Source organism: Zalophus californianus, chromosome 2, assembly GCF_009762305.2.
Source record: "Zalophus californianus isolate mZalCal1 chromosome 2, mZalCal1.pri.v2, whole genome shotgun sequence".
NCBI lineage: Eukaryota > Metazoa > Chordata > Mammalia > Carnivora > Otariidae > Zalophus > Zalophus californianus.
Genome location: NC_045596.1, coordinates 5,327,908 through 5,354,670, shown reverse-complemented (window position 1 = coordinate 5,354,670; position 26,763 = coordinate 5,327,908). Strand labels below are relative to the sequence as shown.

Genomic DNA, 26,763 nt, shown 5'->3' with positions numbered 1-26,763 from the left:
TGGAATGATAATTCTCAAATTAGCCTGTAAATTTCAAGTAGTCACAACAGAAATTTAATTATGAACTTGATTAACTTACTCTAAAACGTATATGCCCTCCAGACTCTTCTGGGTTTAAAATGATGCATCTGTGAGCTTACGGTGAGCTCATCAGGAGGCCTGGCTGTCCCTGGCTGAGTGTCCCATTTCCGATCACAGGCACACCCCAGCCCCTCAGGCAGCTGCCAGGGACCAGAGCAGAGTCCTCATTCCATCAGCCTCTCAGCTATGCAGAAAAAGAGGTCAGGCAGGAAGCCCACCCTTGTCTGTCTGTCTGTCTGTCTCTCTGACTCAGTCACACGACTCTTTGTGAATCAGTCACACGGCCACTCATGCAAGGTGGAGTGCAGATCAGCCCAGTGGATTGCCTGTCTGAAAGCAGGACGCGAACCTCCAAATGGCTGATGCACAAAGTGGCCGCTCGTCTGAAACTGTGACCATCTCAAGAGCAGAAACCGAGACTGGGGACCAGCCCAGAAAAGGCAGTCCAAAAAACGTTCCCTAAAGGAGGACGTGGAAGGAGACAGAAGGACAGCAGCAGGACCAGAAGGGCAAGGGAAGAAGTCAAAGAAAGCGAGGGGATGCGGGACGGGCACGGGAGAGCCCCCTCAGGAGGCTGAGCCTTCACACAGTCTGAGCTCGCTGGGTCACGGCACCGTGATGGAAGGGTGTGGGTGATGGAGGCAGGTGTGCCTCGTTCCATCCCCGGCTCTAGTGCGTGCTGATGGTGTGACCTCGGGCAATTCTCCCAACCTCTTCTGACAGAAGAGTCCAGATGAGGCACGTATCAACCTGGAGTGGAGGGTTGAAGGGATCACGGACGTGGGGTCTCATAAAGAAAGGAGACACCTAGCAGGTGCCTCCAGTGTGCTTGGCAGCCCCAGCAGGGAAGCCAGAGTCCCTTCTGGGGCACCACACTGCCATCCAGATGGAGGCTTTGCCATGGCTCTCTGACCCAATCCCTCGCTCCAGCTACGTGAGCCCTGAGGCACTTCCCCATCCCAGAACATGGTCACACTACTCTCAGCTGCTGGCATGTAAACCCGGGGCTGTCATTTCCCTCTACAATTACCCCGGAAATGAAAAATCTAAACGATTGTGGCTCGAATGCTAAGACAACGCAATCGATCAATTTCGGGAGGAACGTCAAAGCCGTTGAGTTGAGAGTGTGTATTCTATTGGCACTTGCCACAGTGAGAGAGCCAATTGTGAGGATGGCCTGTCATTAAAAGGTTACAGCTGACAAATGCCTTTTGTCTGCCTCCCTCTGGGTTCTGGCACACACATGGAGCTGCTCCATCCTTGGAAAAAACTAGCACTGCAGCCCATTGAAAGCTAAAAGTGCCTTCCTGTCTGCTCCTCACAAAAACCCTGTCACTAGGGGGTTATCAATGTCACAATCCTCATCTTATCGATGTGGGAGCCAACGCATGTTTGTCCCACACTGCATGACCATGAGAGATGACCACATGCGATGAGAATATTCCCTGTCAATCCCGACTAGAGCATTTGACACAGAGGCAGCCTGACCACAGGGAGCAGAGGGGGACCTTTAGATTCAGGCGCTGGAGCCACTGCTGCCTGGCCTACCTATTACACATAAGCCATATATATATATATGAGTATAAAGTATTAAGCAAGGTACCTGGACTCACAGGCACTCAAAAGCAAACAAAATAAACGAGCGTTCGGCATCAGGGAAATCCAAATCAAAACCTCAATGAGATACCACCTCACACCCGTCAGAATGGCTAAAATTAACGAGTCAGGAAACGACAGACGTTGGCCGGGATGCGGAGAAAGGGGAACCCTCCTACACTGTTGGTGGGAATGCAAGCTGGTGCAGCCACTCTGGAAAACAGTATGGAGGTTCCTCAAACAGTTGAAATTAGAGCTATCATTCGATCCAGCAATTGCACTACTGGGTATTTACCACAAAGATAGAAATGTAGGGATCCGAAGGGGTACGTGCACCCCAATGTTTATAGCAGCAATGTCCACAATAGCCAAACTGTGGAAAGAGCCAAGATGTCCATCGACAGATGAAAGGATAAAGAAGAGGTGGTCTATATACACAATGGAATATTATGCAGCCATCAAAAGGAATGAGATCTTGCCATTTGCAACGACGTGGATGGAACTGGAGGGTGTTATGCTGAGTGAAATAAGTCAATCAGAGAAAGACATGTATCATATGACCTCACTGATACGAGGAATTCTTAATCTTCGGAAACAAACTGAGGGTTGCTGGAGTGGTGGGGGGTGGGAGGGATGGGGTGGCTGGGTGATAGACATTGGGGAAGGTATGTGCTATGGTGAGTGCTGTGAATTGTGCAAGACTGCTGAATCACACGTCTGTACCTCTGAACCAAATAATTCATTATATGTTAAAAAGAAGAAGAAGAAGAAGATAGCAGGAGGGGAAGAATGAAGGGGGGGGAATCGGAGGGGGAGATGAACCATGAGAGAGGATGGACTCTGCAAAACAAACTGAGGGTTCTGGGGGGGGTGGGGGGATGGGTCATCCTGGTGATGGGTATTAAGGAGGGCACATTCTGCGTGGAGCACTGGGTGTTATGCACAAACAATGAATCATGGAACACTACATCAAAAACTAATGATGTAATGTATGGTGATTAACATAACAACAAAAAATTTAAAGAAAAAAAACCTAACGATGTAATGTATGGTGGTTAACATAACATAACATAATAAATGAATAAATAAATAAATAAATAATAAACAAATGAGCATTATTCTTAATAAAGTACTGTTACATCTTAAGAGGGGAGTGAAGGTCTTAAATTAGTGCAAAGGACAACAATGAAATGTACATCACCCCTAACCATGCCAGTGCGTCCTCGGGAGCTGGGCGGAGGGCTGGCCTTCCACCCACGTGAAGGGTCTGGCTCCTGCTTGGGACAAACACACACCTCACATGGAAACGACAGAGGTGAGCCCAGGGCAGGGCAGACTGCTGAGTCTGGCTCAGGAAACCGTGGGGGAAACCTTCTCCAGCAACATCCACTTAGAGTTGAGAGGTTTGGCTCACAGACCTGCAGGTGTGGGAGGAAATGCCCCACCCGGCCCCCAGGCCGGTACTTCCTCTGCAGCTCGGGCCCCTCTGTACCCCTCTCCTCTGCTGCTCCTTGGTGAACCTTGAGAATACCACACGGGCCAGGCCAGGCCCAGCTCTGCTCGGGAGCTACACTTCTTTGCCCCCTCCAGGGAGGCCGCTCCCAGGAGCCCCAGGGAAGGCCATGATCAGGTGGCTGAGTATTTAATCCTGGGGCTGCTCAGCAAGCCCATCTGGCTCTCATGCTAATTTCCATCTTCGGTGCTAGCCTTTAGCAATGAGAAAGAGGAGATGTTCGCCTCTACCCGCCCTGTCTCTGTCTTCCTTCTCAGTTTTACATAGAACACAGATAAGGGGAGGGGGTGCTCCTTGTTGTATCCCTGAGACATCCCAGCCTGGACCTCGCCCTGCATAGGCTCTACGGCTCCTGGCCACGTGATGCTTTTGTGTTCTGAGAGATACACCTGCGTTAAACGAGTACAACACTAGGGCAAGGACAGGGACAGGAGGTAGGAACAAGACGGCAGCTCTGAAAGACAGCTTGATATGTCCGTGCAGGGAGCACTCTTCTGGGGAACCTCCCCTTTCCTGAGTGCTGGGGGACACGGCAGGCACCCAGACAAAGGTAACATGGTGTCACCTCTTCAGAGAGACCTGACCCGACTCTGCTGCCTACAGTCCGTCTCACTCCCCTCACCCCTGTTCCGTGACTGTCACATCATCTCCTTTCATTTCCTAAAGGCGCTGATCACCATCGATGGGTGCTTTCTGTCCGTCTCCCCCAGCCATAACGTGCTCCCCATGAGAGCGGGGCCAGAACTGTCTGTCACCACTGTAGTCCCAGAGATCATGGACACCGTGCCTGCCACACTGCCGCCTGCTCAGAATCCCAGTGCGGTGAATGCGCCGTGTGGGGTTGTGTTAGGATAAGAAAGGACAGGGCGGAGGAATGAGCGGGAAGAACTGGGTGATCCGGGCCGGCTTCTTGGGAGAGGGGACACCTGAGGACAGAGGCAATTCCTCAGGACAGCCAAGGACACGGTTCATTCATTCAGGTAAGGGAAGCCGGCAAGGTCCATCCGGGGAGAGGAAAGATCGGGGACAGCACTGTGCTCATGCGCCACGCACTCAGGAACGTCCGGTACCGCACGTGTGAAGGCCTCAGCGCAGGGCCAGGGCCGTCTGGGGAGAGGGAAGAACGCGGACGGCGCCGTGTGCTCACGCGCAGCGTGCTCAGGATCGTTCAGTACGGCACGTGTGAAGGCCTCAGCGCAGGGCCAGGCGCCCCCAACGCCGCGGACATTGCAGCAGATGTGAGGCCCGCAGGAAGACCCAGATCCGGTGGGGAAGCGCAGAAGGAGGGTTGCAGACGGGACGGTGGAGAGGCCTGAGGGGCATGGGTGGGTCCCAGCTGCAGGAGCACAGCCGAATAGGGTGCCTGGCCGAGATGGGCAGTCCCCTCCGCGCCCTGGAAATGGGGTGGCATCAGCCCTGTATGGGCAACGAGATCGGATAAAGCAGAAGCACTGACCTTTTCAACCAAGTCTTCAGGGGCCTGCTCCTCAAAGAGCTGAATTTTGTCTTCAATGCACTTCCTCAAAAGGTCTATCTTGCTTTTACTCTTGGAGCGCGGCTTTCTCGCCTTGGACTGCTGCTGGCGGGGGCAAGAGAAAACACCGGCAGGAAAGTGACCACCTGCCGGTCTGTGCATCCACTATGTCTCCCAGAGCCGGGAGGGGCCCGAGGGGCCCCTGCGGCCCCCAGAGCTGCAAGTTGTCTTCAGCTGGACAGCAGAGGGGGAAAGATGTACCCTTGCCTCAACAAGCTCAGTTCGTGGGCCTTCGGTCCACCAAAGGGAGAAGGACTCCAGCTAGCAGAGCCAAAGCTTTGCCGCCAGACAGCACAGCCAACCCGGGTCCTCCTCCTCCCAGCCATGGGACCTCAACCCATCAGCTTCTCTGAGCAGGGGACCCGACTGAAGAGGTCCCTGTCCTAGTGAAGCTACACGGAGCAGCTCTCCCTGCTGGGGCCATCAGACTCCACCACCACCTGCACCTCTGCTTTCGACGCTGGGCCTCAGGAAGGGAGCCAGGCTCAGCCAACCCCTGCCAGCCCTTCTGGGCATTTCTTCTGCAGGGTTGTTTTTTTTTTTTTTTTTAATTTGAGAGAGAGAGTGTGTGCAAGCATAGCAGGGGAGAGGGAGAAGCAGGCTCCCTGCTGAGCAGGGAGCCAGACATGGGGCTCAATCCCAGGACCCCGAAATCACAACCTGAGCCAAAGGCAATCGTTTAACGGTCTGAGCCATCCAGGTGCCCCTCTTCTGCAGGGTTATCAAGCGAGCACAGTTCACACTTGGGGCAAGTATATCTGCTCCTCTGAGGTAGAGTGCAGGGCCAACTCTTTCTAAACCAAGCACCCTAAACAACTTTAGAATCAGGAACTTAATTCCTGCCAGGATTGGCCCTCGATCAGTTCCAAAGCAGGGGAAACACACCTCACTTTACTTCTCTGGAAATATCTTTATTCATTGTTCCAAAACATAAAAAAAAACAACAACTTCGCTATTTTGTCCCTTACTCTCTAACTACCATCATCTTATAAATCCTGCACTCTTCCAGGAACAGAAAGAGAAAAAACCCTTTTTTTTAACATGGAAGAACATAAAAACTTCTAAGTTGTTTCTGCATCTCGCTGCTTTTTATTCAATACGGATACATCTGAATTTTTTTTCTTCCCCTAAAGGAAAACAGTGGGTTTCAAGTCAGAAAATACTAGCCCCAAGCCCAGTTCCACCACCCCCTGCCTGCCTTAGTTGGTCCACTTTTCCTATGCTGGTGGGTTTCTCTTCTGCAAAATGAGCAGAGAAACGTAGCCCCTGGCACTGCTGTGAACATGCATAGGATCACCTAAGCTTAAGCGCTTTGAATATGTGTTCAGTCCCAACATAATATCACCTCCAGGGAAGCCCGACATCTTGCATACATTTGGTGGTTGGCCGGCTCATTCACATGCACTGCACACCTACTATGCGCCAGGTACTTTCTAGGTGCTGGGGACAGAGTGGTGAATGGGTCAGGGACACAGTGAGCAGGCTGAGAAACCAGGACATTTCAGTGATCAATTACATGAAGACATGGACCACAGCCATATGATGAATGCCTGGGGAGGGGGGTCTTCTGGATGGGTGCTCAGGGTGGACCTCCGCAGGGTAAGTTGAGCCGGGGCTCGAACAGACCACAAAGAGCTGGCCCTTGATATTCTGGGGAAAGCATGTTCCTGGCAGAAGAAATGGCAAGTTCAAAGGCCTTGTCTTAGGTTGGGCTCCCCAAAGGCAGAGCCAGAGATGGGATTGGCGTGTGCATGGTTTCCTGAGAGAGGAGCTCGGAGTAGCATGTGGGGAGTCAGGGAACCAGACCAGGAAGGGGAAAGAGCCATGCAGGGCGAGGGTCCCAGGAAAGTCTAGCCTTGACTGCTCCATGGGGGGCTCCGGAGCAAACACGGCACCCAAGAGTGGTCTGCCTTTGAGGCACATAGGTGCTCAGAAAAGGCAGCTGTCCATCATCACGCTACAAGGCCTGGTGTGAGAGGCTCCCTTTTCCTAACCCACCTGAGTGGACGTGAGCATCCTCCTCGTGCCACTTAAAGAAGGGGCCAAGCTTTTGTACCCTGAGTCGGTCACTGGGCGTGGCTGAAGGAGCAGGAGGGAAAGAAACCTCTTGGGCCACGGGGTGCCCATCTGCCCCGGGGCCAGGCCCAGAGGAGGGTGCAGGTGTGAGCCATGAGTGGCTAAAATGCAGGGCCCAGGAAGGGGGTCTGGGCTGGGCACCTAAAGGTTAGGACAAGCTTGGCAGTTCCAGGAGTAGCCGGATGCTGGTATGGCTGCGGAGCAGAGAAGAGATGAGCCCAAGGTGGGCGGCGGGGTCAGAGCCCACAGCATTAGGGGTGGGAGATGCCCTGTGTCTATAATCAAGGAGCGGCCGGGACAAGCCTCTTACCTGCAGCTCAGGGGCAGCCAGGGCCTGGTCCAGCCTCAGGAACTCTGCTTCTCGCCAGGCAGTCTGAAACTGCTGCAGCAGGACACGGGCCCGGATTTTGGGCAGAGCCAAGCTCCTGTCCATCTGAGCGAAGCAGCCGTGAACTTCCTGCCTCATCCTGAGCAGCTCCTCTTCAGACAGGGAGAAGGCTGAGGAGCAGAGCTTCCTGGAAAAGCGAGCAAGAGAGGGAGGCAAACCGTAAGAGACTCTTAACTCTAGGGAACAAACAGGGTGGCAGGAGGAGAGGGGGCGGGGGAGGGGGTGACTGGGGGATGGGCATGAAGGAGGGCACGTGAGGGGATGAGCGCTGGGTGTTGTGTGCAACTGACAAATCACTAAATTCTACCCCTGAAACTGAAACTAATAATACACTATGTTAACCAAATTGAATTAAAAAAAATTTTTTTAATTAAAAAAGGGGCACCTGGGTGGCTCAGTCAGTTAAGTTTCTGCCTTCAGCTCAGGTCATAATCTCAGGGTCCCGGGATCGAGCCCCATGTCAGGCTCCCTGCTCAGTGGGGAGTCTGCTTCTCCCGCTCCGACCCTCCCCTCTGCTTCTGCTCTCTCACGCTCTCAAATAAATAAAATCTTTAAATAAAATAGAAAGAGGAAACGGGTGGTGGGGGGTTGCTGGGGGTGGAGAAGCTGGGAATTCAGAGCAAACTCCATTCATTAAATCCATGTCTAGAAAACCCCATCATGTCTTTAATTGTGCATTCGTTCCATAAGAATCTCTTGAGCACCTAATGTGTGCTGTGTGGGACCCATCATCATGCCGGAGAGAAGTTACAGCTGGATGAGGCCAGGCTGTGAGGGTGTCCACAGGCAGGCAACAGGCCTCCCAGCCTTCCTGATGGGGGAGAGAGCCTGCTTTCGCTTTAGAACCAGACGTGAAAACAAAGCGTCATCTGCCGAGCCCGCTCAGCAGCACCCTACGTAAGGGCCAGTGGCCTGGAGGAGAGATGCCCAGCTCAGCTCAGGAGGACAAGGGGCGAGGGGGCCCTTGCACTGGGTGTTAAAGGATCGTGACCGACAGCCACCATGCAGAGAAAACCCATTCCATGCTGGGCATATGCTGAGTGATTTACTGCTAAAGGCTGACCTGTGTCCCCCGCAAAGATGTCAAATCCTAACCCCCAGTACCTGGGATTGTGATCTTATTTGGAAACAGGGTCTTTGCTGATGCGAAAGTAAGATGAGGTCATAATGGAGGAGGATGGGCCCTTCACCGAACATGACTGAGGTCACTGTAAGGAGAAAGACCCGGGCACAGGGGAAGGGCTCGGGACCACAGAGGCACAGACTGGAGTGAGGAAGCAAGCACAGCTGCCAAAGACGGTAGCAGCCCCAGAAGCTAACAGAGGGGCAAGGAACAGATTCTGTCCTGGTGTCTTCAGAGGGAGCCTGGGGACATCTTGCGGACACCTTGATTTCAGACTTCCGGCCTCCAGAGCAGCAAGAGAATCCTTTGAAGCCTCCCAGCGTGCGGTACTTTGCAACCCCCAGGAAACAAATGCATTTACCTACACCGTTGCTAATCTTTCCCGCAACTCAGTCCTCTGTTGACAGGTAAGAAGATTGAAGAATCCTCCCAGTCTTCCTTCTGCAAGGCCCACAGCCCACTCTGCAGGGGAGGCCGGTCACGGGCTCACAAGCCCACCTCTCCAGGGAGATGTGAAAGGAAGTGTGCTAGGGACCCCTGCACAGAAGCTCCTCCCAGAGCCGGGAGCAAGCAAGTGACCGCTCCTTCCTGCTTTGGGCAACGTGTGTCTGTTCACTTGTTCGTCTGACAAATGTTCTCCGTAGACAAGCCCAGATTTGTTTGGTATTCTCAATGTCCGGCCAACACCGGCTGGGTCAAATGTGCCCTGTGGATGCTTTAAATGCAGACATACCTGCAGGACTACCGTGGGAGGCCACGGCCAGCCCCGCCACACCCAGATCTCAAGGAGGGAGAGTGGGACTGCAGTTGAGCTAGAATATTCTCCCCTGGAAACAGAATAGGACCTTCCAGCTGACATGGGCCTCCGGCTGGACATAGTCTGAAGGCCCCAGGCCCATGTCTCAACACCCATCCCGGATTTCTCACGACAGGGGATGAACCAACTTTGTAAAAAGAGCCCCAGGAAAGGGCAGCTGCTCCTTTGTCCTTTACCTCTTGGAGAACCTTTGCCCCATGTGTTTGCAGGTGTGTGGAATCCAAAGTGAAAGCAACTCTGAGATGGCTGAGTCATTACTCCTGCCCATCCTCAAGCCAATCAGCCCTCTGTGATCTAGTCTTAATCCTCTGCGGTGTAGACACCCAGATAAGACAGAAACACAGGAGCCGGGCAGGGTCTTCGCCCTGATGGGAGTTTAAGTCTTTTTACACGCTCCAGCCGGCTTTGGACTCTTCGAAGTATCTGAATTAGACTTGACATTCCCATTACTGGCTGGTCGTTCCTTCCCCTGTTATTTCCCCTGTGCTGCTAGTGAGCTCAGAAAAGACGTCTCAAAGACATGCTTTTCCTGGCAAAAACATGCATCCTTATTAATTCCTACTTTCCTCAACCAGGTTTCGAGCAACTCTATCCTGCTTGAAATTGCAAAGCTTCTAAAAATGTGTTTCCCAAAATGATTGTGCAAAACCATTTTTACATAATGCCTCAGAAATAAAGGCTGCAACCTTTTGGAACCTTAAATAAGCAAAGCAGACGAGCAGACGCACACCGTGGGCATCGTTCTTTGACCCTCTTTAACCCTGAGAAAAATCATAAAGAGTTTTCTGATAGTAAGGTGGGAATTCTCTTTTTCCAGTGAATGTCTAAATCAGTGGCGGCTCTGGTAATACTGTCTGCAAAATGGATCCAAATGAAGTTGCAGAAAACGGCCAGCCAGTAATGGGAATGTCAAGTCTAATTCAGATACTTCGAAGAGTCCAAAGCCGGCTGGAGCGTGTAAAAAGACTTTGGTGGGATGCGTGCTGAGCTGAGTCATTACTTCTGAGAACAATTCGCAGGAATAAGAAGTGGCATTTAAGGATCTGATTTTTATGGGCTTGGAGAAAAGACAGCATCTTGTGTGCTCAAGAAAAAAATACACCAACAAAGCCTGAGAAGTAAACAGGGACAGAACCCTAAAGACAGAGATGAGCAGGAGCCCCGAGATGGCACACTCTCTCTGCAAACACCCGGGAACCCAAACGCTGGCCAGGTCAGTGCCGGGGAAGAGCACTGTGTAGGAGGAGAGAAGAAATGGTCGAAGCCAGACAGATCCTGTCCCACCAGAGGCTAAAGCAAGGAAGGATGGGCATGGCGGCAAGATGCTATGGTAATGAGGTCCCTCCCAGGGTGCAGGTGGGAGGGACCACCGATGCCCAGCGCACAGCATGCTGGCCCAGCAGAGAGGGGAGACCGACCGGCTAAGCAGATACGCTGGAAAGGACTCGCTCCCCTCCTGCCGACCCACAGCATCCCCCGCACACTCCTGTGCATGCAACCACGTCCAACAAACAGGGCTCTGGATTCAGAATTAACGGTGTGCCTAAGGTTCAGCTTAAGCTGTGAAGCGTCTATACCCCGAAAAGGATGCTAAATGGGCATAAGCTTTGTTTGTTTCTTTGCTTGAACAGGTTGTTTGGGTTTGTCTGTTCGCTTAAATTTCTGGGTTGGTTGGTTGGTTTGTTGAAAGGAAAAGCAACTTTAAGGACTGGGAGGTCCATTTGGGAAAGGGAAAAGAAGCTCTGTCTTTGCCAAATGGGTACGACCATGTCCTTGGAAAGAAACAGTGACTTAGTTGCTCTAAATAAACAGACTGAGTAGATAGTGGTTACGGCTTATTTCCCCTGTGCTGCTAGTGATGGTTTTAACTTTGTTCCTTCACACCAGTCACACCGGTCTCTCCACTTTATACCCAGATAAGGACCAGGACCTCCTATCAAGCTGCTCCTCCCTGGGTCTTGCCCCTCCCAGCAGAGCACCGGGGGCCCTTGCCCGCTCATCTCTGGCTCCCAGTGACAGGTCGGTGGCTGGTGTACATAGCAGTCCTCCCTCGGAGCCTGGCAAAGATCTGGACCCTCCGGTGTACCCGGAATGGTTACCTGCCCATGCTTACTTGTCCTGATCAATCTCTTTAGGTGTCTGCTCTCCTGCTGATCATCTGAGCTCTTCAGCACGGGAATGATGGCGGCAACAGTAGCAGCCATTACTTACTGATCACCAACTGCAGATCAAGGGTTGTGTTAAAAGATGTAAATATATGAACTCATGCACTCCCTCATCAATGCCGTGAAGGTGACCTCTTGTTGGACCCAGAGCCACTTCCTTACGCCTTGTCTGCTCAGTGTCTGTCTAGAGGTGTTGCCCTCCAACGATGCTGGGGACAGGAACACCCATCACAGCCCAAGGAGGGATGTTACAAATGGTCTAAGGCAGGAACTGGCAAACGATGGCCTGTGGACCAAGTCCAGCCCCCGGCCTGTTTTTGCTCATAAAGTTTTATTAGCACACAGTCAAGTTCGTGAGTTTACAGACTGTCTATGGCTGCTTTCTCCATACCATGGCAGAGTTGGGTAGTTGCAACAGAAACCATGTAGCCCTCAGAGACTACACTTATCGGCACTTCATTTAAAAAGTTGACAGCCCTCCAGTCTCCGACAGTCACGGTCCCTTCATTCTCCTTGCCGGTGAATGGTTTCAGCATGGGCCTGTGATGTAGTCCTGACCAGTGGTATCAGAAGGGGTGATGGCTCAGATGTTATAAAGAGACGATAAGTGTGACACCTGGAGCCACAACAGCCATCCTGAAACCATGAGGGGATGAGCCCAAAGACCAAGGTGGCACACTGAGGACAGTGGAGCAGAAAGACCATCAGAACTGGGTGCTTGATGGAATTATTGAGCCACTGAATCAAGACGGGAAGCATTTACCACTTGACTCCAACTTATAAAATAATTTCTTCACCTTTTATCAACCCGACAGTATCATGTGCTGCCAAAAGCACCCTAAATGATTTAGTATTATTTAAGGCAAGACAGATGAGGCTCTAGAGGTTATATAACTCTCCTACACTCAGACAGTCGGTGGTGGTGCTGGGATTTAAATCTAGGTTTTCTGCTCTACACTGGCCACATCTCACTCTGCTCGACAGCCCCACACTAGCCTTGTTTGGAGCTCCTTCAGTTTCCAGTCTGATGGGCCAGCCTCCACTGACTGCCGAAAGCTTTGTGGGTCTCTGTTACGCCCGGGAGTTGTCCCATTTGGGCCATGCCAATCTCAGTCCACACGGAGAGCTGGTAACCACTGGCAGGAAGGGCAGGGCCGCGGGGCTCTGGCCCCTCTGGCATGTGACTTCAGCGGGTCCTCACTGCTCTCATGGCGCCCCCTGTCTTTAAAAACAGTAGCTGTGCCATTTATCCAATGTTTCCTAGTCATATCGGCAGGGGAGTCGGCCAGCTGTGGCCCCTACATCCTACTCAGAGGTGACGTCATGACACGGTTCTCGAATTAAGAATGAAACAAATAGCTCAAGCACCGAAATCAGTGAACAGAGGAAGGGGCCCAGTGAAGAGACGGTGAGGGTAACCTCCCTGCTAGTTCTGCTCCCCACTCTGCTCCCGGGGATAAGGCCCCTCATCGACCGAGCTTCTGATCAAGGGGTCCCAGCGCAGTTTCCGCTTATGCGGGAGTAGCGGGTTCTAGCTCCCCCCCAAGTCACATCCTCCCATGGGAACCCAGGGCACCTCACCCTCTTCTTGCTACAAAGCCTGCCTCCCACCGGCCCTGGCTCCTCACGCTGTGACCAAGGGTGGCTTCTTCCCTGGGCTGCGAGTTCAGGTGACCACGGACCTGCCGTCCCCACAACCGCAGGCCGGCCCCTCCCTCCCTGGGGGCGGGGGAGGGTGAGGATGCTCACATGAAGATCAGGTGCTCCCAGCGTCTCAGCTCCACCTGCTCCTCCGTTGAGGCCTCCAGAGCGTCATCCTTCAGTCTCTGCCTCACGCTCTGGATGCCCTCCTGGTCCCTGTCCCTCTCCTCACCCTCGAGCTGCTGGGCCCGGGCAGCCAGCCCCCGGCTGTGTTCTTCCAGGATCTGCTGCAGGAAGAGCCAGGGCACGCTGCGTTTGAGCAGCTCCTGGGTCATCCCCGAGTTCTGCAGGCGCCGCAGCTCCTCGGTGGCCTTCTCAGACAGCGACAGTGTCAGGGCCCTGAGCTCCTCCAGGGCGGCCTGGTCCAGACGCTCCTGCAGCTCCTCCAGCACGGCGCTGTGCTCTGCCAGCAGGCTCCCCCACTGGCCCAGGTACTGGCTGGCGTCCTCGGTAGCTCGCAGAGCCTCCCCGAGGGACAGCTGCTCCTTCCGCTGCTCCTTGTGCTGCAGGGGTTTCAGAGAGGAAAACTAAGTGGGGACAGGCTCGGCGCACACAGCCCTCTGGGGAAGCCCATGGAAACCTGTGCAGGAGGCACAGAACGGTGACAGTCTCCTCCCAACGATCTCACACGGAGAAAGGTGTGCTTAAGAAAGTAACCCGAAATAAGGGCACCTGGGTGGCTCAGTCAGTTAAGCATCCAACTCTGGGTTTCGGTTCAGGTCATGATCTCAGGGTCGGGAGCTCGAGCCCCGCGTTGGGCTCCGCACTCAGTGGGGAGTCTGCTTGGGATTCTCTCTCTCCCTCTCACTCTGCCCACCCTTCTCTGTTCACACACTCTCTAAAAAAAAGAAAGTAACCCCAAATAGTGAGAGCTCCATCTGTTGAACATGTATTGGACACGTATTTATCGAGTAGGTAAAGCCCAAGAACAGACCACCTGGGTTCCAAGCCTGGCTCCTCTGTGGACGAGCTGAGAGACCCCAAGTGAGCATCTAGAACTCTCTGTGCCTCCACGTCCTCATCTGTAAAATGGGGCTGATCTACCTCACAGAGTAGTTGGGAGGATTCAGTGAGCTGTTTAACATGTGCGTGGTTCTCAGAGGCCTGCCCGGTGCAGAGCTCACGTCAATGAACTCTGCTGTTATTCTGTGTCCTGGGCACAGAGGACCTGCTGCTTGCAAGGTTATAAGGGGAAAAAAACACCCTGAGATCCGTGACAGACATTGAAATGAGGAGGTCAGGAGAGGTCTTTCCGGAAGGAGATCCGAGGGAGACCTGAGGGAGGAGGTCACACCTCAGGCGGGTTCAGATACGGGGACAGAAGATCCCTGGGGAGAGAACCGTAGGCGTGAAGGCCCCACGGGGGATGAGGAAACGTGGACAGGCATAATAAAGATGTCCATCGTGCTGGGATTTCCCAGAGCACTTGCAGGCAGTCTCCGTTCTGTGCTGTGAGGACATGGGATGGCCCAAGTGGCCAAACAGGGTCACCATTCTACCACTATTCACCAAGCACCTACTGTGTGTCCTCAGCATCGGGGATATGGCATAAATCTCTGGCTGTCTGGCTCCGTGGAGCTACATCCTAACTGTGCCACTGACAGATCGATCAGCAGCAGCAGGAGTATTCACAGAGGATCACTGGAGTCACTGCAGCTCATCCATCCTTCTAGATACTACCCTTAAATCAGGCCTGACCATCAGAGAAATGTGGCCTCAGGCCCCCCTGATGTCATTGCTCACATACCTTCTGCAGCATCTCTCGTCTTCTCTTCAGGATTAATTTTTGGTGCAGCTTCTTCTTCTCCTGTTTTAAGTCATTGTCCAGCTTCTGCTTGATGGAAAAGACTTCTGTCTGAGCACGCTCCAGCAGCACCTCCATCTGCTCCTCGTCCAGGTACCCTGCTCTAGGAGAGAGACGGAGGTGGGTGATGCACTCTCCACACCCACCCTTAGCTCGCCTGCTGCGGTGGCTGAACGTTCATCTCTGCGTTCGTTTGGTCTGATCAGAAAAAGTCTTTACCCTGAAGGAGCAGGAGCAGAATGGGCAGCTAAGACGTTCCCAAAGTACAGGAAGGGCAAGGTCGGCGTCCCTAGAGCCATGCCCAGAAAGCTCAACGCTAGACACTGCCTGTGCGGGCAGAGCCTGGGCAAGAGCTCTGGGAGACAGTGATGCTCCAGGGACCACAGCACTCCAGGTACAATTTTCCAAGAGGAGACGGTGGGTTCAGAATTGCTGGTGATGGGATTGTCACCAGCAAAGTCCAAATAGGTAAATGCAGGAAATACTGTGTAGGGTTAATTCCTCATGCTAACCTGGCTAGCCACAGGGCACCCACATTAAACACTGTGTCTGGGTGTGTCTGGGAGGGTGTTTGCAGGAGAGATTAGCACTTGAATGGGGGGGACAGCCCTCCCCAGTGTTGGGGGGGCACCAGCCAATCCAGTAGGGGACCGAATAGAACAAAAGGCGAAGGAGGGAGGAATCTGCCCCTTTGTCCTGCCTCACCGCTTCAGCTGGACACCTCATCTCACCTTCTCCTGCCCTCGGACTGGGATCCGCTGGTTCTCAGGCCTTTGGACTCAGACTGAACTACACACTGGTTTTCCAAAGCATTCCAGAGTCTCCAGCTTGCAAGTGGCAGGGGGTGGAGTCCTCAGCCTCTGTAATTATGTGCACCAATCTCTCATATCTATCTCACTGGCTATTTTTCTGGAGAATCCTGACCGACACAGTCTGTTACTACCACGATCACCATGACTATTCCCAGTCTGTCTGCATCACTGGGCTGGGCCCCCTGCTTGGCACAGGTAGATACCCATGGAAGTTTCTTGAAGGAATGAATACATAAATGAATGAATGGTGGATACATACTTCAGAAACATGTCTGTGCCAGCTTTTAATTAATTAATTTTTTAAAAATTTTTAAAAATATTTATTTATTTGAGAGAGAGAGAACACATGAGCCGGTAGAGGGGCAGAGGGGGTGGGTGAGGGAAAGAGAGAGAATCTTAAGCAGACTCTGCGCTGAGTGCAGAGCCTGGCATGGGGCTTGATCTCACGACCCTGGGAAATCCTGATCTGAGCTGAAACCACGAGTGGGATGCTTAACCCACTGAGCCACCCGGGTGTCCCTGTGCCAACTTTTTAAAACAGAATTTAAAAATCAGAGCTAAAACACACCTCCCTGGTAACTGCTCACCACAGTACAACTGACGGTCAGGTGCTTCCACTCAAGGCAAAGAACTGTTTCTTTCCTTGAGTGAAAATTAATCAGGAATGTCAAGGCAACTGCAGTGACAAATTCATTAGCATCTTCGGGTAGTGACTGTTCACATAATTTGCACCTTACAGAATCCTCATTAAATAGGGCAAGAGAGCCACAGAGTCCTAAAAAAATTACCAAGGTGGCAGAAGCAATTCCTAATGCCACAGACTGTCCTGGGAAAGCCAACTTCATAGGCATGCCTCTATTTATCTTAGAGCTTCTCATAACCAAAAAGAATAAATGTCACTGTTTGCAGGTAAGTACCTCAAAGACTAGCTGGGAGGAAAGGCGCGGAGGCTGCCCTGCTACGAGCCTGCATCGCCACCGACTACATGATCCCCCCGGGGCTGCAAAGAAAAACCAGGGACAATGCACGACAAGCGTCTGTGTGTTTAGATTTCACTGCCAAGGTGAATGCAAGAGCCGGCAGAGCGCCCAAGCTCAGGGAGAAGCAGGCTCTCCCACCACACAGCTCATGTAAGCCTCCACCACTGATCCCTCAGTGAAATGTTGGGGATTTCCTTTAAGAGGACTCCGGGTGGGGGGCGGCCTGGGTGGCTCAGTCGGTTAAGCGTCTGCCTTCGCCTCAGGTCATGACCCCAGGGTCCTGGGATTGAGCCCCACATTGGGCTCCCTGCTCAGCAGGGAGCCTGCTTCTCCCTCTCTCTCTGCTGCTCACCCTGCTTGTGCTCTCTTGCTCTCTCTGTCAAATAAATAAATAAAATATTTATAAAAATAAAAAAAAAAACAGATGACTCCAGGTCGGGCTGTAGAGCAACATCAAGGTTGGCCACTGAAGTTGAATGACGGGCACACAGAAGGTTCATTGTATGGCTGTCCCAACTATCATGAAGGTTTTAGAAATTCTATGATGCAAAGGATTCTTACAACTAGAGAATTCATCTTAAGGAATAAGTAAGGCGCCACCAGTGCATTCGCTGACCAAGCGGCATAGGTGGTCTCTGATGAGGACAGCAGGGCAAGGTGGTTCCCGTGCATCATCTGGCATGGCTTCCGGGTCTTACCTCTCATGTTTCTGGATGAACAGCGTGAGCTGAGCATCAGCAGCGCTCAGAAGGCCTTGTACACGGGTCTCTGATGACTGCATGTTCTGAACCAGGTACTCCCTGTGGCCAAATCTTTTACTTAGATGGTATCTCTTACTAGCCTGGAAAAAATCCATTAACTCTTCTAATTTCTCCTGTTTAAAAAAAAAATCAAGAAAATATGCCTAATTAAAACTTAGAGCATATTCTTTCTAGACCTATAAAGTATTGCATTTTCTTCCCGAAGAAAACACAGGAATAGAAGCATGGGGATTAACACCTTAAACTGCCCTGCTCTTAACAAAGGCTTAGAAGAAAATGAAATACTAGTAAGGAATGAGAGCTTGGAAAAGTGCATTCTAGACCCAGATAGTTAGGAGTTGGCAAAACAACGTTATTGCCCCAGGGAAGGGGATGCAAATTTCACTCAGGCACTCAGCCTTCACCCATGGGGTTCTCGAAACACAGCACCAGCACAGGTGCTGACGTTCTGGGATAAATCAGCCATCAGCCGTGACCTTCAGAACTTCCATGCTCGTGGAGGAGATGGGAGACAAGATAACAAACCCCAACCAAACACAAGACGTCGATAACCTACTTTACACTGGGTGTCTTCTCTGGGCCCGGCACTGGGCTCAGAGTGTTTCTCGCCTTATTTAACTTAGTCTAGAGAGAGACTATTATTATCCCCATTTCACAGATGAGGAAACTGAGTCCACATCGCACTGCTGGTAAATGGTTAAGCAGGGACTTGAACTCAGTAATCTAACTCCAGGGCCTGTGCACTAACATCATAGTAGGCTCCTCCAAAATGCAGCTGACCAGTGGTAATCAGACCAGCAGTAATTACCTTAGCCTAAGTGGCATCATCCCCCTGATTGGCTCTGCTGTCTTTCCCCATCCGTGGAAATAGTGTCCCTGCAACAGGTCACCAAAAAGATCGATGTATCTTTTCAACAAGATAACATATGATGCCAAGGACAGTCTCCTCTCTAACCAAAGCAGTGTTATCTCCAGTTCTTGACGCCTGGGAACGTGCACTGTCCAGACAGTGAAAAGCAGAATGGTCGGTCAGATGTGGCTGAATACCGGTATCTCCCTGACTTACTGGCAGCAGAATCCATATAACAGGAATACAGAGACAATATTCCTATTCGCCACAAAACTGGGTCCATGGGAACCGCTGACTTGTCCCCATTACCTAAAGAAACGCATAGCTGCCATCTTCCAATACTCCAGCACTTGGGGTCGAAGAAGCCTGTGTCCTGCTACCATTATCACCCATGGAAGTCTCCTTCTTGACTCCATTATGATTAACAATCACACACTCTACCTCGAAGGCCCCAGTGTTGAGAGTCAGCCACGGCCCATCACGAGGAGAAAAATGACAGCAAAATCCATCAATACCTACGTGATGCTTTGAGGTCTGGATGCCTACATGGGAATAGACCTGAATTCCTACTCTAGTCCCTCTCACTGAGGTTTGAGTGGGAAAAACCTAGAGCAAAATGGAAAAGCTGCCTTGTTCCCTTCATGTTCCGTGCCTCCCGAGAGTGGCCCTCTCGTCCCGCAGGACTCACGTTCAGGAGCCTTTTGGGGATGGTCAGTCTTCTCTGGTGCGGCTCTGCTCCTCGCCAGGACCAGAGATCTGCTGCAGGAGTGCACACCAGTGATTTCACGCTGAGTGTGTACATGTGCATGTAAAATACCCCACGTGGGCCTGAGAAATCCCACAGCAATGGTGATGGCCTTGGACCAACTATTTTCGCTATCATTAAGGAATTCATTCCATTTGGATCAATAACGTTCACACTCAGGCTGACCCAGAAGAACTCACACAGGGTCGGCCAGGCATACCCAGATACAGATTGCAAACCCTGGGTATACACTGATGTGTGTACACACACACACACACACACACACACACACACACACGTACAGGCACACATATATTTACATGTTTTTCACTGCTATGTGTATTCAGTGTATATCATGCCATGCACAGGCTTTCTGGGAATTAGCTCTATTACCCCCATTTTACAGGTGAGGAACCTGGGGCTCAGGGAAGTCAGGCAGTTTGCCTAAAGTCACAGAGCTGATGGCTGGTGGAACTGGAAATCAAATCCAAGTCAGCCTGAGTCCCGGGCCTGGGCTTCAAGCTACTAATGGCCCCATTTATTGGAAACTCATGCACATGTCAAGAGGCAGAAGGAAAAGGTGGTGAGTTCACAGTACACAGCCAAGAGAAGAGACGGGACTGACTCTGGGAGAAGAGAAATCACCGACACGGTTCAGGGAAGTCATGCTCCCACCACTGCGAGCCTGATCTGAGGCCTCACCTGTATGTCAGCGTAATCCTGCAGCAGCATTTTAGCTGCCTCTGGCTTCAGTTCCCCTTGGAAAATAGCACTTTTTATCTGGGTGAAGAAGATATTGTGCAGTTCATTTCTCTGGAAAATGGCCAGCTGCCGGTGAGCCTTGGCAAAGTCCTCCTCTTGCTGCAGAGCCAGAGATCTCTTCAAGTGCACCTGCTCCAGGCCGTGGAGGGTCCTCAGGAGACTGCTACACTCTGCAGCAGACTGCGGGAAGAGGGGGCAGCCACGTGAGACGACACACCAACAGGCACGCATGGGCACACCCAGGCCATATGCAAGTGCATGCACACAGGCACACGTGTACATGCACACAGCAATACACAGTACATACACACACATGCACACACATGCATGCTCACGCGTGCACATGCACACAGGCACAGGCAGGCATGAACACACACACGCACACAGCAAATAATACACACACACAGCAACACAGTGCATACACACATGCACATGTATACAGGCACATACATGCACACATACATGCACAGACAGCAAATATACATGCACACGGCAACACAGTGCGTGCACATGTACACACATGCATGAACATAGTGCACATGCACACAGCAAATATACATGTACACAGCAACACGGTGCATACACACATGCACCTGTACACAGGCACATACATGCACCTGCACACAGCAACACATGGTGCATACACATGCCTGCACACAGCAATGCATAGTGCATCACACGTGTGCACACACGGCACATATACGCACAGCAGCACACAGTGCACACATGTGCACCTGCACACACATGCATGAACATAGTGCACATGCATAATGCACACGGCAAATATATGTGTACACGGCAACACAGAGCACATACACACATGCACATGTATATGGGTACACACATACACACACGTGCACACAGCAAATATACATGCACATGGCAACACAGGCATACGCCTTCATGTACACATGTGCACATGCATTCACACATGCACACAGCAATGCACAGCACATACACATGTGCACACACACGGCACGTATACACACACAGCAGCACATGGTGCACACACACGTGTACATGCACACACGTGCATGAACATAGTGCACATGCATAATGCCCGTGGCAAATATACATGTACACAGCAACACAACAGTGCATACATGTATGCACATGTACAAAGGCACATACATGCATACACGCATGTGCACACAGCAAATACACATGCACATGGCAACACAGTGCATACACATCATACATGCGTACACACATGCACACATCAGCGCATAGCGCACACAGTACGTATACACACAGCAGTACACAGTGCATGCACATACGCACACATATGCACAGCAACACAAGAAATACACAAGCACATGCATGTGTACTCATGTGGAACACACACATGTGTGCACACAGGCACACACATGTCCCAAGCTGGCAATGATAAAGCCACTAAGCTCTGGAAAATACTGCTGCAACCTGTCCTTCCCTGTTCTCTTAATGTTTTCCAGAATAGTCTCAAAGCAGAAAATTCGGAGGGACGGAAATTTGCAAATCAAACTGCCTGAAAATAGCCTGCAAAATGGAAACATTAATGGATTGTACTGTTAGACTCTCCCACTTATTTCTGCCATCTTTCGCTCTTAACTTAGTTGAATAGAAAAGTACCAGCAATCGGGCCAAAGTTGAGATGATTTGGGTGAGAAAGGAGGCAGAGTCGTTAAGAAATGGCTACTGGATGCCTGGGCTTCATGTGCTCGGTATGACGGCAGGAAGGAGGAGACAAGCCTGCACTGAGCTCCTGGTGCCTTCACACTCCTGCGAGCACAAGGCTCATGCCCCGAGAGGGGGGTGCAGTTAATTCCACGTGGGGAGGCAGAATTCTAAGACGGCCCCCAGTTTCCTGGCCCGTGGTGTCCACATTGTATAAAACTTGCCCCCTTCAGTGTGGACATAAACTCTGAATGCGACCAGACTGGCACCCCATGATCTGGTTATTCCATGCCGAAAGTGAAGAGGTCTTGATGATGTAATTGAGGTCCCTAATCAGTTGACTTAAGTTAACCCAGAGGGGAAATGATCCTGGGCGGGTCTGACTTGAGGAGGAACTGGGCCTTCCTGAACAGAGAGACACTCTCCTGCTGGCCTTGAAGAAGCAAGCGGCCTCCTGTGAACAGTCTACAGAGAAGGGAAGCCCACAGGGGCCGAGGGCCTCAGTCCACACTGCAAGGAGGTGAATTCTGCACATGACCGAATGAGCTGAGACCAGGGCCCCAAGCACCAGACAGCCCAACTGAGGCCCAGATTGCAGGCCTCTGAGACCCTGCGGAGAACTCCGTTACGCTGTGTCCAGACTCCTGGCCACAGCAGCAGATGGCAAGGGGGTGTTATTTTTAAGTTGCTAAATGTGTGGCGATTTGGGACGCAGCCACAGAAAACGAACACAGTCCACTTCCCAGGTGAAGAAACAAGCTCCGGGGAGCGGTGGGTCCTTCCCCGGCTCCCAGCAGTGCCCGAGAGGAGAAGACATGAAAACAGACCTTCAGGCTCCACATTCTGGAGTAGCACAGACGTTGGACATATTGATAGAGCAAAGTCAGGGGAAGGTGCCCGTGTCCCTGAGGCAGAGGGCACAGCAATCCCAGGGGTCAAGGTCAAGAGATCATGGTCTCAGTGGCAGGAGGGGGTGGGCTGGTGGCTGTGTAGGTTAAGTGGGCACCCAGGAAAGGCAGAGGGTGGTGAGGGCAGAGGAAGAGAGAGAGCTGTACCTCCTCCAGCTAATCAGGGACCAGAGCACCACACGGCCACTGACACTCAGTGTTGTCAGGGACCCACGTTGCCGCCCACCCAGACCTACCACCTCTACTTCCGATCACTCACAAAAGCCCTACAAAGGTGATAGATGCATTTCTAACTTTCCAGCTCCTTTGCCTCACCTTTCAGTTTGTTCAGAATATTGTCCAGGAAGAAGAGTGTTACTTTTATAGGGACCCCCCCAAAAGCCCGGCAGCCAACACATGAGAATCCCTGCCCGCGGGATGCAGCGCAGCCTTAGGCCCCGAGGCCGAGGACTCCCTCCTGCCCACAGCCCCAGGGGCCTCCCCAGTATTAACGGTTTACCTCGGCCACCAAAAAACAACACGGCCTTTTTTCAAAGCTGATTTTCTAAAAACGGTTGGATCAGGCTTTCGTGAGTCACTCATCTGGAGAGAAGTGTTGTTCACAGCTTTTATCTGCATTACAGAATGTGGTTCACCCACAGCCAGGAGGAGGCGAGGCCCCTGACTCAGGGACTTCAGGGACGTTCTGCTGCCCAGGGAGGGACCGACGCCTGTGAAGCTGATTCATTCATCAAAGTGACCTTCTCAACTGACAGTACGAAATTCGACAAGCTGCAAACTTCAATTTATTTTAATTAATAGGAATGAAAGATGGGAGGAAATCCATATAGCTTCTCACAGCCAGGACAAAATGTGCATGCACACACACAGAAATCCTAAGATAAAGTTATCTGTCCTTGTCTGGAATTATATTTCTGAAGAATGAGGCATGAGGCACTGAAAGGCTTGTGTCATGGTGAAATACTCCCTAAAATGAATTTATGATGGGAGCCACCCTCACTTCCATCTACACTGGCCTCCTGAGGGGTCCAGAGACCTGCAGAAACATGTTCACCCCCTGACCTAGTTCAATCTTCTGGGATCATTGATGAGAAGCCTACACCATAAAGCAGGGGAGCCCCCCCCCGACAACCGCCAAGGGCAGCTCCTAGATGGAAGTGAGTGAATGGTCCTGGTATGAGAGACACTAGGGAGTGGTGGGGAGTGGGGCAAAGTAGAGAACAAGGCCTGCCTACAGGGCCGGTCCCCACTCAGCCCACCAAAGGGGGCTCTGCAGGAATTTGGACGCAGTGCAGCACATACCCCTGTGTTTCACGAGAAGCTGGAAGCCTGCAGTTTTATATGAAGTTTTATACTTTATATAATGGCAACAAGCGTACATTTTGAAAGATATGTTGAAGTCATGGTCACTGACGCCAACTCCCCATTGAACTTTCCACCACAATGGACTTTGCAGGGAAATGCGGCACGTTTATCCTATGGTTTTCAGCTCTCCCTAAAAAGTAACGTACCCTGTGGAGAGAATCAGGGGGAACATGGACCGGGAGAGGGCACTTCAATTTTGGTTTGAGAATCAGAGGTCTGGGCCAGGCTGTTCCAGAGTAACTTGCCATTCATAATGTTGACTCTGCACCATCAAAAATGTGAGATTGTGACAGAAAATCGTGTCTGTACCAAATAGTACTCCCTGTACTCAGTCTAGCAAGATGGGCAAATTGTAAAAATTGTATCCCGAACTGCAGGATGGGGAAACTGAGACCCAGGGAGACTGAGCAATGCACCTTCTGCAAGAACAGAGAGAGGATCTGCACCCAAGCTGTCTCTGCACGGTCTGTAGTCGCTACCACTCTCCCCAAGGCCTCTCAATGGAGGCAGGCTTTAAAAACTCTACGAGATGACACAGGAGTTTAAAGGTGAACAGATTTCGCCTCTAATTACTGGAATTCCTAAACTCTACTCAAAAAACCCAATTCTGCTGTTTTCTTTTTTGCTGGAGTAATATGTCCAAAATATTTCCGTGCATTTTATTTAAAGATGACTATGATAAATATACAGATAAGTTACAAGGTCATCAGCAGTTCTGTAAGATGGAGTGGCTTGCGTGGTCTGGAAGAGAAATAGCTCTATCGACTTTCGCCGTTCGGACGCTATTTTTGGAAGCACATTGACTCAGATAAGGCGACTGGTCTCTGAACAGGGCGACCCACAGGACCCAGCGCGATGGCGGCCTCCCGCTGCAAGCCAGCAGACTGGGGAGTGGGGGCAGGTGCAGAGGGAAGCGGGAGCACTCTGTCCCGCCATCCCTCCTCTTGGCCTTACCGATCTGTGCCAATATCGGGGAAACACTTAAAAACTACACTGTTCCAGGCAGCCTTTCGGTCGCTAAATGTAGAAGCCCAGCAGGATGGGTTACCCTGGCTCACGACAGCAAGGGTGTATGATGCACCACTGCACCACGCGGGGGCGGGGGGCAGGGGCGGGTCGGCGCGTGCTGCCTGGGTCCGAGTCTTGGTCCCACCCATGTGTCCTCAGGCAGGTGACCTTCTCCGAATCTGTTTCCTCAGCTGGAAAAGTGGGATCCTATCAATTCCCACCTCCCTGAGGTGGTGTGAAGATCTGATGAGAAGGTCTGCGTGATGTGCTTAGAACAATGCCTGCACGCAGTGAACGTTAAGTGTGACAGTACTTAATACAATCAGAATATGTTTATACCATGATATTAAGTGAGAACGAGCAAAGCATATAATTCTATGAACTGCATACACCTGAATTTGTTTCAAAAAAAAATTGTATAAAGCAAAAAAGGTCAAAATGTATGCTGAAATCCGAGGACAGGAGTGGGGAATGCCTTAGCATCCCTGTATCTCCAGGGTCAGGTGCAGAGTAGGAGCTCCAAAACCAGACCAAATGAACGTCTGTCTGCCTTGGATGGTGACATGGGTTCCACATATTTTTTTTTCCCAAGGTTTTTCTTTTTCTGTTTTGGAGCTGGAGTTGACAAACTTTTCTGTAAAGGGCGAGATAAATATTTTAAGGCTTGCAGGCCACCTAAGGTTTGCTGTTACACTTTACTTGTTTTGTTTTGCTTTGATTTTTTACAATCCTTCAAAAACGTAAAAACCACTCTCCACCCACAGGTTAGCCTGGGCTCATGGGTCTAGTTTGCTGACTCCTGTTTTCTAACACTTTCCAAGTAGGCACTGTGTCCATGGGAACAAAAGCTACAACAAATTTAAGAGAGAAGAGAACGAGAGATCGCGAGATGGTTTAGGGGCTGAATCACAGCTCTGTGAGCTCGGCATGGTTTCTGAAGTGCCCAGCTCAGGGAGACTCGGTCTGGACCAGCCAGTATAGTCACGGAGGGAGGTCAGAGAGTGGGGTCAGCCAGCAGAACTCCGTTGGCAGGAAGAGTGCCTCCCCACTCCCCCACCCCCGCTCCCCGCCATGACATACAACCACATCCTAACCCAGAACCTGTACATGTGGCTTTATGTGGAATGAGAATCTTTGCATATGTAATCAAGTTAAGGCTCTTAGGAGACCACCCTGGATTATTTGGGTGGGCCCTAACTCCAAAGACAAGCGTCCTTAAAAGAGAACAGGTGACGGTCCCAGGACGGAAGATGGCCATGCGAAGACAAAAAGTCAAGACAGGAGTCATGTGGCCACCGGTCAAGGAACGTCTGGAGCCACCAGAAGCTGGGACAGACAAGAAAGGATGCCTCCCCTAGACACTTCAGAGGGGCATGCCCAGCGGACACCTTGATTTAGGACTTCCGGCCCCCGGAATTATGAAAGAATCAAAATCTGTTGCTTTGAGCCACTCAATCTGTGGTCATTTGTTACAGTGGCCACAGAAACTCATACGGAAGCCAAGCAGAGAACAAACCTCACCCTAAAACAGGAGGCATATTAAGGTGCGGGGGCCAGGAGACAAGGGGGCAGGTGGGGCTGAGACAGCACGAATCTTGCCTCTTTGTGTCACTGCCCAGCGTGCGTGTGTGTGGGCTGATGACAGATGACCTGCTGAGAGCCACGAGCTGTCAGCCCTGTGTGTCCACTGCCAGGGGATCTCTGTGCACGGCCAGCAGTCTGGGGAATGGAAATTAGCAGTTCAGAAGCCTGTTCCTAAGCAGGTGTTAGACCTCCCCAGGATGACAGATTTCCAGACCAGGAAATGTGGGTTCAAGCCACAGGAACTGAACAAGCCAGCTCTCACAGAGGAAGACAGAAATCAGGCTGGATTTGATACTCAGGAAAAAACTCTGGCATGATCCCCTCAAGACAGAAATGGACACATCTCTTAGAAAAATGAGGCTTGATCTCTGATCAACAGAGGCCAGCCCTAGGAAGGCTGAGAGGTCAGAACTCAAAGAGCAGAGCACTGTGCACTGAGCCTGGAGCAGCCCATGCCCCAGGTGGCTGCTTTTCCTGCACGACCTCTCCCAGCCACCCCAGAGGGGGCACCCTCAGCCTTGTTTCACAGTCAGG

At 51.5% G+C, this 26,763-nt stretch overlaps 1 protein-coding gene across 3 annotated transcripts in view; it reads right to left on the bottom strand.

Moving 5' to 3' along the window:
- The window catches only part of EVC2 (EvC ciliary complex subunit 2), a 128,764-nt gene that overhangs the window by 27,594 nt on the left and 74,407 nt on the right, over positions 1–26,763 (bottom strand). For 2 of the 3 annotated variants that reach the window (XM_027599895.2, XM_027599897.2), the window contains exons 11-16: positions 19,649–19,888; positions 17,289–17,464; positions 14,742–14,901; positions 13,043–13,497; positions 7,111–7,315; positions 4,647–4,769 (exon numbers count right to left, since the gene is read on the bottom strand). In XM_027599895.2, coding sequence (XP_027455696.2) covers positions 4,647–4,769; positions 7,111–7,315; positions 13,043–13,497; positions 14,742–14,901; positions 17,289–17,464; positions 19,649–19,888 — 1,359 coding nt within the window. The remainder of the gene's footprint in view (positions 1–4,646; positions 4,770–7,110; positions 7,316–13,042; positions 13,498–14,741; positions 14,902–17,288; positions 17,465–19,648; positions 19,889–26,763) is intronic. The other variant, XM_027599896.2, reaches the window with a different exon arrangement.